The sequence below is a fragment of the Podarcis erhardii genome (assembly GCF_964252035.2).
Source record: "Podarcis erhardii genome assembly, chromosome: 7".
Classification (NCBI taxonomy): domain Eukaryota; kingdom Metazoa; phylum Chordata; class Lepidosauria; order Squamata; family Lacertidae; genus Podarcis; species Podarcis erhardii.
In genome coordinates this window covers 24,972,564-24,985,227 of record NC_138511.1, presented here as the reverse complement: position 1 = coordinate 24,985,227, position 12,664 = coordinate 24,972,564, and the positions used below count along the sequence as shown (strand labels likewise).

The window sequence follows — 12,664 nt, the reverse complement described above, 5'->3', positions numbered from 1 at the left end:
TTCAAGCTGCCGATGGGATGGGTCACATCACGGAATGTGCCTGCAGATCAACAGCAATTCCTGCAGCAGAAATGTTAGCAAGTCCATGAAAAGACCAGGCACCTGCAACGCTTCTCCTGCACCATCTGTTCTTCTACCTATAATGAGTGGGAAGGATCAAGCATTCTTGCCCCCAGCACTAATGCTGCTGCCATCGAATTCAGAAACCAGACAGCTTTTCTAAAGTGAAAAAAGAGGGAAGCATGATGTGATTCACAGTAGTGTGCCTAAGCTGTGCTTAAAAGGTTCCTATGCTTTGTCACTCCCCTTTGGGCTAGAGACTGAAGGAGACTCTCCATGCCTCTTTATCTGGCACCCAGGACTCTCCCCAGGGCACCCTCCTACCCAGCCACACTCCCTCCCCCCTCTGGTTTGCACCCAAGTGTTTTTGCCTGGCTGGAATGTGCCCTTGCACTCTTGAGAATGCTTCTTGCTTGCCAGGATGGAGGAGAGAAAATGTTTGTAGAAACTAGCCTTCTGTGAAAAGGCACCCCCCCCCCCACTGGCATGTGGCCGGTGAATGCAACCCTTTGGCTTAAAACAATTCACTTGCCCCACACTAGGAGCATGAAAGGAAGGGTCGTGTTTATGCATGTGTGTGCAACAGCGATGCATCTCTCCCTTTTGAGTCAAACAACGTTTGAAATCCATTTATTGTGTTACCCCAAGAAAGCTATAAAAATAACACATTTCCCCGCTCCTCCCCCTCAAAGATATCATTACAATAAAAACGAAACGAAACCTCACAATTCATGACAAAGTTTAAACTCCACTTGTGTTTCTTAAGCCCATGTTAAGGTGAATCCCAAAAAGCTCGGGCACGCACACCTGAGAGGGGTCAGGCAGCCACCAGGAGGACGAGATGCAGAGGTTGCCATATCAGACATCAGAAAGTTTACTGGCCATTTCCAGAACAAACCAATGTAGATGGATTGTTCTTTGCCCTGCTTCATCTGGGAAATACAACTGCATGAAAGACCTGTGCATGAAAGAGAAGGAATCCCCACCCATAGAAGGGGCAATGGGGTCATGGTACTGGTTTGGACTCATGCACAATGCCGCATGGGAGCCCATACCTTGTTGTCCATACACTGAGTGTGGACCTCTGAGCATTAGCCAGTGGATATCTAACTTTGCCCCCAGTTATTCCAGAAGGGACTCTCGTTTAGCACCACTTGTTACAGCAGAGAAAATCAAGTCAAAATAATAATAATGAGGCATCATAGATGTCTATGGGCATAGGGAGCTGGGCCACACACACCTGTCCATTAGGGCACTGTCTCACCAACTTCAGCCTTGATTTCTCCAAGCTTACCTGCCTTCTCAATCCTAGCTCTGCCGTTGTAGAACTCGGCACAGAGAAAGAGGAGGAGGACAAAAGTAGTTACAGTGGTACCTCGGGTTAAGTATTTAATTCGTTTCGGAGGTCCGTTCTTAACCTGAAACTGTTAACCTGAAGCACCACTTTAGCTAATGGGGCCTCCTGCTGCTGCTGCGCCACCAGAGCACAATTTCTGTTCTCAACCTGAAGCAAGGTTCTTAACCTGAGGTAATATTTCTGGGTTAGCAGAGTCTGTAACCGAAGCGTATGTAACCCAAGGTACCACTGTAGTTGGTTCTGCCTGTTATTGGCTCCAGAGCCACCTGCTTTCCTGTCCTAACAGGCACAAGCCCGTCACTGTGGACAACCTGGGTTTTCAGACTGTGTGGAAGCCTGTAAGTGCTGGCTTCCTTCCTCATATGTTCTTTCTCAACATGGGACAGGGGGGAAGGCAGGAAAAGAAAGAGAGGGGGAGGGAAAGAGAGATGCCACTCCAGAGTTCCCTACAGTTATCTAGAGTGCCAACACCTTTCTTTCCCTTTTCATGGTTTTGAATCTACCAGAGTAAGCTGTGGTTGTGGCAGGTGTATATAGGCCTAACTCTAGCTGAAGCCCAGGTAGGTCAACAACATGCACTCTGTCTGTGCATCCTGTGGGTCTCCGCTCTCCAGTATGGCTATGAATCGACAAAATATGATAGGCCTTTCTCCTGCAAACTGTGAACCTTGTATACCTCTAGGTACAAGTACACTTTACATGCATGCTTGTACACATTACTGTGCTGTGCTTCAGTCCTCGTATTTTTCGAGAAAGTGCGAATGAAGGCTCACCTTTGCATGCATACTAAACAAATGTACTCTCCCATCCCTGCTGCTGACTCCAGGATGCTTCCAGAGCTTCTGGATTTTTGCTCAAGCTGCTCATGACGTGTGCCCAACATTTTGAAATTTGCTAGTAACATAAGCATGCAGATGCACACACACACTCACTCACACACAGAGTAATTATATATAGTAATACTGCTCTGGGAAAGCATTTTTGTGACCACTGAAGATGTGAGAGAGTGGGGAAAAGAACAACATAAAGTGCTTTAACTCGCTGCTACTTCACAAGCACTATTTCATCTTGGCTGTTCCCAAAGTCTCAGCCCCTGCAGGACAAAAACACATGCACAGTTTTCAGACAGGATCTTTAACAAGGTGCAAATCTGGGTGCTCCCTAGAGATAGTCACTGAGTAGTGATGCAAAGTGGGTGAGAGAGAAAAGGAGAAGGATTTTTTTGCTGCGTAATGAGTGACAGATCTGTAGCATTTTGGCTGTGCTAGTTCAGTGGCAGGGGCAGCTGGTGTATGTGTCCTGCTTTACAGTGGGCAGTCCTCTGAAAGAGTCCTCTCTTTAAGGGATGGAAGTCCAGAAGAAGCCTATTGAAAAATCAAGAAACCCAAACCCAAATCAAAGTGTTTCCCCTTGCCCTGCAAGGGGCTTTTAAACAAACAAACAAACAAAATCACACAGTGTCACAAAAGGGGGCTCTAAAATTCTACCTGGATGCTGCAACAGGATGGGTGAATTGCAAACTGTTCTTAGCAAAGACAAGAAAACAGAAACATACAATAGCAGAAGCATGTGAAACAAGGAAAGTCAATGTCGAAAATCCTGGTCAGAATCAGGAGGAAATTTCCAGAGGTACCGATTATGTGTACCTGGGATAGAATAGGGAACCTCTGGCCTTCTAGGTATTGCTAGGCTACAGCTTGCATTGTCCCTGCCACTTAGCCATGTTGGTTGGGGCTGATGGGAATTGGAATCTATAACAACATCTGGAGGGTTTATAAGAGTACTGTGTCCAATTCTAGGCACCCAAGCTGGAGGGTAGAGGATGGCAATCAAGGGAATCAATAATCTGGTAACCAAGCCTTATGAGGAACCAAGTTCATCTAGTACAGCTCTCTGCAGTGCAGGAATATGTAGCTGTCCCTTATCAGGATCAAACCTGCAATCTTGGTGTCATCAACAACATGCTCTAACCAACTGAGCTATCCAGATGATTTATTTAACAAAATAAATCCTGTTCCCAAAGTGGCCAACCTGATGGAATGAGTTGCTTTAAAGCAAGGGTAACTAACCAGTTGTCCTTCCAGATGTTGTTGGACTACTACTCCCATTATCCCTAACCTTTGGCCATTCTGCCTGGAGCTAGTGAGAGTTGGAGTCCAATGGCATTTGGAAGCTCCCTCCAAAACCTCTTACCTTTCTGGAGTCTATTGAAATGTGCTGTGACAAAAGAAGAAGAAGAAAATTTAAAGAAAAAGAAAGTTTCTTACAAACCAAAATTTTGCACTCGAGCCGATAAAACACACACATTGCTGAATGCAACTCCTTATCACCTAAGCATGAATTTGTTCTGAAATCTAGGGAACATAACCCATCTATAGGGCTTCTAAGCACGAAATAGCTAGCACCAAACTATATATCATTGTGTGTGTTTTTGTGTATGGAGAAGTGTAATGACAGAGAGCCCATTTCTCCCAAAGATGAAAACTATAGCTTTTTTGATGTTTTGCTTAGGAATCCATTACAAAGACCAAATAATGATTTGGATTTGATCAAGCAATAAACCTTTGACTCTAGAAACAGTTGTGGAATTGTTTTCCTTTCTTGGGTAGGGGAAGAACAATGCCATCTTTGCACCCCCTCAGAAGGGGGGAAAACCTTGTCCATCTGTGAACTCTTCACAATAGCTTACATAGAAAATAGACCTTACAACATCATGGCGAGTATACTGTATATACAACGTGTGTGTACAAAGTTGTCTTGCTAGGCAAAGCCTTCACCCAGCTAACACAGATATCCCTCAGGTTAATCAAATAATAAAGAGCCGCTTTTCTGTTCTGCAAAGTACTGTAGAAAAACAAACACTTCTTTTTTTTGGCAGTCTATTAAAGAAAAGAAGTCCTTAAGTGGTTTGGTTCCAGTTGGCCATGGAGACCTCCCACGATGTACGATAGGTCAACCCCGTTCTCACTTAAAGAAGTTAGGGACTCGGAGACTTTCTGACGAGGTGGAAGAGAATAGATAAAATGAGATACATGATATCCTTAAGGTACTTGATGCTGTGATACACATTTGACCCAGGTTTGCTACACAACCAAGTGCAACACAACACAGGGTTTTTTTTAACCCAGTGCATGCCCTGCTCCTAAATGCAACTGCCAAATTAGCTACCCTTTGTGAAAAGGTACATCGCAAAGGACTGCATTTAAGCTCCAGAGCGCAACCGTCACGTCCTGCCCCAAGCTCTGAAAAAGAATACTTTTCGGTGGCTACCCGAAAGGCTCGTTCCGCCTGGCTGTTGTGCCAAATACCTTTCAGGTCCAATTGTTCAGTTCCTTGTCCTTAATTCGCCGGCTTCCATGTGCCTCTCTAGAGACACTCAGTTGATTTCTCCCTCTGTGAATTCCTCTTTGATGGACTGTTTGCGGGACTTGCAGTCCGGGAGGTCAAAGCCGAAGTCCGCCCACTCATCGGCCCCACTGCGGTTCGGGATGGTGATGGTGTGGCGGACGCGGAAGTGAACGGCTTCCATGACACGTTGCCTCTGCAGCTCGCCGGACGTGCCGATGGAGATGGTGGAGGCATTGCTGCTGGAGCGGATGAGCTGCTGGGCTCCGTAGTCGTGGCCTTGCTTCAGTTCCTGGAGGCCCCTCCAGATAATCATCCGGTACTGCTCCGGGATCTTCAGTGCTCCAAGATCCTGCAGAGAAAGATGTTTGGGAGATTGGGTTGACAAAAGGACTGGGTGAACTGTAAGAAAATAAAATCAGGTTGCCAGATTTTTTTCAATGAATCCGGGGACACTTTTCAACTTCAGTGGATTTTGTATAGGGTAAAAGGTAAAGGGACCCCTGACCATCCAGTCATGGTCGACTCTGGGGTTGAGGCGCTCATCTCGCTTTATTGGCTGAGGGAGCCGGCGTACAGCTTCCGGGTCATGTGGCCAGCATGACTAAGCCACTTCTGGCGAACCAGAGCAGCGCATGGAAACGCCGTTTACCTTCCCACTGGAGCGGTATCTATTTATCTACTTGCACTTTGACGTGCTTTTGAACTGCTAGGTTGGCAGGAGCAGGGACCGAGCAACGGGAGTTCACCCCGTCGCAGGGATTCAAACCGCTGACCTTCTGATCGGCAAGTCCTAGGCTCTGTGGTTTAACCCACAGCGCCACCCATGTCCCAACTTTGTATGGGGACTGATTTGTAAATCTGGGGACTGTCTCCAGGAAATGGGGACGTCTGGTAACCTTAATATAAGAAGAGCCTGCTGGATCAGGCCAACAGCCCATCTCTCCCAGCATCCTGTTCTCACAGAGGTCAACCAGATGCCTTTGGAAAGCCCACCAAGAGCACTCTTCCCTCCAGTGTTTTCCAATGATTCGCATTCAGAAGCATTGCTGCCTCCACATAGCTATTGTGGCTCATAGCCATCGATATCCATCTCTAGGGATTTGCCTCTTCCAGTCCTGATCTCTCTACCTCATGGCTACTATTTCAAGCCAAATAAATAATAAACAAACATGGAAGGCCCAAGTACTACATGTTTAACATAGAAAGTGCTCTGGCCCTCCATGTGTGATTCATGCAGGAGAGAATTTGGGGGAGGAAATGAGGAGACACAGAGGCCCAAACAAGTCTCATGTTCTTCTCAGAGGACTGATTTACAACACAGCCAGTTTTAAGTCCCACTCATGAAAACAACCATGGATTCATGCACAAGTGTTAATTTAGTTAAAACAGAAAGCACTATATTACAGCTTTCGCTAACTTTGTGCCCTGCAGGTGTTTTGGATTTATTTCGCAGGCAGTTGGAATACCATTGCCTCTCTTTTCTTGCTGATGATGCCAGCCATTTTGTACTGGCACTCAGATAACTTTTATGAAGAAATGAGTATCAGCACCTTATGGGTTTTTTTTAAAACAACGACAACATAAAGAGTTGGATACCCAAAACGTCTGGAGAGCATCAAGTTATGAAAACCTCTGTTGTGAGTTAGGTGTGGGCATAACTCAGGAAAGATGAAGAGTCTTCATGCAAAAATGGGATCTTTCTTTTTTTTAAAAAAAACTAAGCGAATACACAATGCTAAACTTTATGGGGTTAAGCAGCAAGCAGCTTTTGATTCCAGTCTAAGACTGTGCAACTGGCTCCGGGTGTTTGTGGAAGGAAAAGCCCTTATTCTGCAGGTTTTCTGTTCAGTGCTTGAAGCCCGGAACGGAAAATGACATACAATGTGCAGACATGTGTGTAGGGTTCCCTTAGAGCAGCCTTTTCCAGCCTGGAACCCGCCAGACGTGACTGGACTCCAACTCCCATCCCAGCATGGCTGATCAGCAAGGATGATAGGAGGGCAGAAGGTTTGGGAAAGGTTGCTCAGGGGACAGTGGGTAGGGATACAGAACTCTGCCTAATTTCTGATCCATACCGCTTTCATATGTTTTTACTATAATTCCCTTGCATCTGCCATTAAAACAACAACAACACCTCACAAAACCCATGATTAATTGCATATTTTCTCTTAGAACATGTGTTTAAATGTGTGCTTTTCTCAGAATACGTGTTTAAATATGTATCCTCTCAGAATATGTTTTCCTCACAGAATACACATTTAAGGTATTTTGTCTCACAACACATATCTAAATGTCTGTTTTCTCTCAGAGCACATATCGAAATAGCCCTCCCCCCCTCATGTGTAAATGTGTGTTTTACCTCAGAATACATTGTATTCTCTCTCGGAATATTTTTTTCTCGCAGAATGCATATTTAAATGTGCATTTTTCTCAGAAGGTGCTTGAAGGTGTGTTCTTCCTCACAATGTGTTTTTTGCTCAGAATACATATTTAGTTGTGTGTTTTCCCTCAGAATACTTTGTATTTTCTCTCAGAATATGTTTTTCTCACAGAATTAATATTTAAATGTTCATTTTCTCTCAGAATATGTATTGGAATGTTCATTTTTCTCAGAAGGTGCTTGAAGGTGTGTTCTTCCTCACAATGAGTTTTTTCCTCAGAATACATATTCAGTTGTGAATTTTCTCTCAGAATACATTGTATTCTCTCTCACAATGAGTTTTTTTCTCAGAACACATACTGTATTCAAAGGCGTATTTTCTCTTAGAATATATTTTTCTTTCAGATTACGGATTCTAACACATATTCATTCTCAGAATATGTTTTTCTCTCAGGATACATATTTAAATGTGTGCTTTCCCTCAGAATATGTATCTAGCTCAGTATCATCCTGCAAGCTTCCTATTGTCTACACTGATGGGTTTCAGGTGGGCGATATTTCCTACCTGGAGATACCTGGAGATTGAACTAGGGACATTCTCATCAGATGTCAAACAAATAAATATTTGACTTTTAGAAGACATCTGAAGGCAGCCCTGTTTAGAGAGGTTTTTAATGGTTAACATTTGATTGTGTTTTTAATATTTTGTTGGGAGCCACCCAGAGTGGCTGAGGCAACCCAGTTAGATGGGTGGCATATAAATATTATTATTATTATTATTATTATTATTATTATTATTATTATTATTTGTATACCACCTTTTTCCCCTAAAAGAGACTCCATGTGGTTTACAGAGTAAATCTGGATTATTCTGAAAGTTGCATGAAGTTTTGCATTAACTGTTCAGTGCTTGACAGAACTGACCACATTATTTCACCATATTCTACTATGTGCTCTTCATATTTTTAGAACAAAAATGAAATCGAAGATTGTGTGGGAAAGTCACATCATCATCATCATTATTATTATTATTATTATTATTATTATTATTATTATTATTATTATTCTGCATGCAAAGCAGATGTTCTACCACTGAGTTTTTGGCCTTTTCAACCATACCCGAGTACCCAAGGTTGTGGGGAAGGGTGCTCTAGGTAATTGTCTTTATTGTTGAACTAATATGATCGTCAAGATATTTCTCCTGTGACAAGCATGCATTTCAGCTGCTTGAGATCCCCAGTCCCCCCCGCCCCGCAATCCCATCCCCAAAAACGTTGTTTTGAGAGTGACAGCCCCAAGAGAAACAGAGTGACAGATTTTCTCGGTATTTACCTCTAGAGTTAAGTTCTGCAGGTGGTAAAGAGTCTGTAACCCTTGTGAAGTGAAATAGTCAATGCAGTTTGAGCACCCCAAACCTGTTAAAAAACTGCAGAAGAAGAAAAGAAAAAATATATAGATATATATATGGGGGGGGGATAGAATAATGTCCTCAGGTACATTAAACTCTTATCAGTAAGGTAAGCTAGGAATGGCAAAATAATGGACAAGCTTCTCATATCCTAGGATGGCTCCAATAACTGATAAGATATTTTGTAATATTGAGGGGAAATGGTTTCCATAACCCGTCCCCTTCCCCCTGCCCCGGTTCCCATTTAATGCTGACAGAAATCAATTTTTAAGAATATGATGGGTTAATAGGAACAGCGGTGGTAGGAAATGTGGCTTAAGGCAGGGATAGCCAACGTGGCGCCCTTCAAATGTTGATGGACTACAACTTCCATCATCCATGACCTTTGGACCTGCTGGCCGGAGCTGGAGGGCAGCAACATCTAGGCCACATCTATACCAAATATTTAAAACTCTATGATGCCACTTTAAACATCTTGTTATCTCTTAGCTAAAGAAAACAAGTTGTGAATGGAGCGCTCGCCTTTCTCTCCCACCCCGCTCCCAACAGAGCATTGCCTAAGCCAGAGCTTTCCAAACTGTGTGTCACAACATGTTAGTGTGTCGGCTGAAGTGTTGTAGCGCGATAAGTGCCCATATCTCTCATAAGGGGTTAGTTTAACCTCCGGTTTGCTAGCAAAACTGAATTACTGTTTCACAAAACGATGCACGTGTAAAAGGTGTGCCACCGACATGAAAAGTTTGGAAAGCTCTGGCCTAAGCAAACCAGTTGCTACAGAGGTTAGTGTGTGGTTAAACAAAAACAAAACCAGGCGTTGCTGAGTTGACCCTTGCTGAGCCACCTCCTTCCTACCTGACAAGGTTTGGGTCTGGGTTGTAGGGCGGAGGGGGCGTGCAATGCGACCCTGAGACCATGGACTGCGAGGGGTGCCCGCCGTTCATTTCTCCATTGGACTGCATGGTGTGGCTGTTCAGCATTCCCGGCCCTGGGTTCAAGAAATGGCAGCAAACCAGCCTGGTGAGTTTGCAAAATACATTCCAGGTACAACCTTACACAACTCAGGGGCTGCCAACCCTTCGGGTCCAATGGGATCATAGGGAATGTTGAGAAAATGCCGCAAAATGGCTGCAGCGTAGCGCAAAATGGATGCCTTGGGGTGGGGTATGATAAAAAAATGGCGACCCCATGCAAAAGATATGTATTTAGTGGGGACATTGTGTTGGCTCTAAAGTGGGTAAAGGTGGGCACACAGGTATCGATTAGCACCATGTGTAAGTATCACTGTTCCCCAGGCGCATGCTGGGCTTAGAAGGACAGTCTCACAATACAATGGTGCATGTGTGTACTCAGAAGTAAATCCCATTGAGTTCACTTGGGTTTACACCCAGGTAGGGATGTTTGAACATGCCTCAATCCATTCCAATATTCATTTGCCCTTTCACCTGGCAATTTTTGTTCTGCTGCTGTTGGGTCCTTTTGCACATGTCTGTGTTCCATCTAGTCATCCTCTGATGCAACAAGTATGTATTTTTAAATGGGGTGTGTGTGTGTGTGTGTGTGTGTGTAGCACATAACAGACACAAAAAACCCAGTCATCAACAGATATTCACAATCCTTCCTTGCATGTTCCCTTCCAAAGTTAATAAATTTCCCTCTTAGAATTTTTGCAGCCAAAACAACAAAGAGCCAAAAATGGCTTTGTGATGGGCCACTAGCCCATTCAAAGCCATCTATGGCTCCAAACTTATCTATGTTCACTCAGAAGTAAGTCCCGCTGAATTTAGTGGGGTTGCCACCAGGTAACTGGGGTTGATTTTGCAGCTCAGTGTAAGCTTGATGTCCTATCCCATTTTCCTCACTCAGGCATCAGGCAGAGACAGTTTAGCTGGTCAGTTACAAGTCAAGAATACATTGTGGGAAAGGAAAGCAATTTTAAATTTTATTTGTTTTTAAAACAGAGACTTAGGGTGGTCAAAAAACGGGCAGCCAAGTCCAGATGGCATCGTCTCTTCTTGGCTGTTGGAGGGGCTTTCCACCCACACATGATAGCCATTATTTTACACTTGAATCCAGTTTGCTAAAACCTTGGGAGTTTTGTAAAAAGAGAAAAAGGAACCACAAAGTAGCTCTCACAAGTTTGGGGAAGGGCTGTAGCTCAGTGGTAGAGTGTCTGCTTTGCATGAAGAACCCCACCCCAATATCAATCCCCGGCTTCTCCAGGTAGAGCTGAAAATACCCCCTGAGTATGAAACCCAGGAGAGCTGCTGCCAGTCAGTGTGGACAACAGTAATCTAGATGACCCAATGCTTTGACTCAGCACAAAGCAGCTGTTTACACTTCCATATTCCCAAATCGCCCCATCTCGGTTCCAAAAGGAAGAGCGGGGCTTTCCGTTTTATTTAGAAAACTATATATCCCACCCTATACAGCCCTGAGAGGCTGGCTCAGGTAGCATGCAAGAAGCCCAAAATACAGGAACACTGAAATATTGACTACAGGAAATGAAATGACAGGGTGTCTGTAGGGAACCAGGGAGATTCAGAGAAAGGGTGCTGCACAGACAATAAGAAAACATTCTTGGCGTTTTGCATTAGGTGCCTTGCCTTACCCATCGGCCCAAGGGTGGTCCCAGCACCGGAGCTGTGCTGTGGGGGCTGCCCCACGAGCTGGTTGACGGACGGCAGCTTATTGATCCCTCCCGTGTGATGCTTGTTGATTGGCGAGAGAACTGGGCCATAGGAAGAAGGAGGCTGAAGGTGAGTCCTGCATGGGGAATGGAGTTTGGTGGTCAGCAGCAGGGATGAGTGGGAGGGTAGGAGAAGTTTGCTCCAGTTCACATTTATTTATTTAATCAGCTTATTTAAACTTGCGCTCTCATGAGAACTGCTATCCTGCAATAGCTGATGGACCATTCTTGAAATATTTGAAATTTGCTGAATGGTTTTTGAAAACACAGAATCCTCTCTTCTGTAAAAAATATAAACAAAGCAGCTTGCAACACAGAGAACACAACAGGTGGTGCCAGAGCGAATTAGAGGCAGACCCAGCTAAATCTTGTTTTGTTCCCATCCTCCTTCAGCACCCTGTTCACCCTAATAGTGCTGCAAGTTGTTTTGGGGGAAGAGAGGGGGAAAGACAATTGGGGACTTACTGGCGTTGCAAGAGCTGCTGCTGTTGCTGGCGATAGGAGTCGACCAGCTGTTGCGGAACCAGCTCCACCAGCTCCAGGCTCTCCTTGATCTTCATTAGGATCTCAAAGTTCTCTCTGCCACGTACCTGAATCAAGGAGAACAGATGTGAGTTAGAATCAAAAGAGTCGGAAGGGACCCCGGGGGAGGGGGTTCATCCGATCTAACCCTCCCCCTGTCCAGTGCAGAATCTGCAGCCGCAGCCTCTGATTTCATCCCTCCAGTGTAGGAGAGCCCACCACCTCTCAAGATGACTCCTGGACTAGATGACTCTTGGGGGTCCCTTGCAACTCAACAGTTCTATGGTTCTATGATCACAGTTCAAATGTGCTATGGATCTTTTTTTTGGGGGGGGGAACATTCATTGAGGCCTTTTGCAGGCATCATAGGAGGCAATGGTGACTGTGCATGCCATGTTGGAAAGCCATGGTCTAGTTTATCTTAAAGCGTGCTTTAGTGGCTTGACACTTGTACAGCATTGCACATGCACACAAAGACAAACCAGTCTCAGGTGCTACTCACAGGAACGTAATATGTCTCTTCTTCCCCATGCCTCCTTTTCTTCACTCCAGCTCCCAGTGCTGGAATACCTTGAGGACTTTGCTTGAAAGCTGGGTGAGGGGAGAGAAGGAAACAATGACTGCTATTAGACAGGGCTTAATTTGAGCCAAGGTTGCGACAGCACAAAGGCATCTTGGAGAGAATGGTGGAGAACCTGCAGCTCAAGGTGGCGTAATGCACTGCTGCTTCAGCGGTCCATCATGGCTATAGACAAGACTTCTCCATAAATTTGTCTAACCTGCTTTTAAAGCAGTCCAAGCTGGTGGCCATTGCTGGCTCCTGTGGTTGCGAGTTCCACCATTTAACCATTTGCAGCATGAAGAAGTACAGTGGTACCTCGGGTTAAGAACTTAATTCATTCT

At 44.7% G+C, this 12,664-nt stretch overlaps 1 protein-coding gene and 1 long non-coding RNA gene across 3 annotated transcripts in view; both read right to left on the bottom strand.

Moving 5' to 3' along the window:
• Nucleotides 1–675: 675 nt before the first annotated feature.
• Nucleotides 676–12,664, bottom strand: part of LOC309347073 — a 147,306-nt gene continuing 135,317 nt past the window's right edge. Inside the window, exon 2 of the long non-coding RNA XR_014158819.1 lies at nt 676–1,478. This is a non-coding gene — a long non-coding RNA (uncharacterized lncRNA). The remainder of the gene's footprint in view (nt 1,479–12,664) is intronic.
• The window catches only part of TP73 (tumor protein p73), a 68,186-nt gene continuing 59,514 nt past the window's right edge, over nt 3,993–12,664 (bottom strand). Inside the window, exons 7-12 of one of the 2 annotated variants that reach the window (XM_081871025.1) lie at nt 12,264–12,352; nt 11,705–11,829; nt 11,162–11,316; nt 9,406–9,538; nt 8,478–8,571; nt 3,993–5,114 (exon numbers count right to left, since the gene is read on the bottom strand). In XM_081871025.1, coding sequence (XP_081727151.1) covers nt 4,794–5,114; nt 8,478–8,571; nt 9,406–9,538; nt 11,162–11,316; nt 11,705–11,829; nt 12,264–12,352 — 917 coding nt within the window. In that variant the 3' untranslated portion in view covers nt 3,993–4,793. The remainder of the gene's footprint in view (nt 5,115–8,477; nt 8,572–9,405; nt 9,539–11,161; nt 11,317–11,704; nt 11,830–12,263; nt 12,353–12,664) is intronic. The other variant, XM_081871026.1, reaches the window with a different exon arrangement.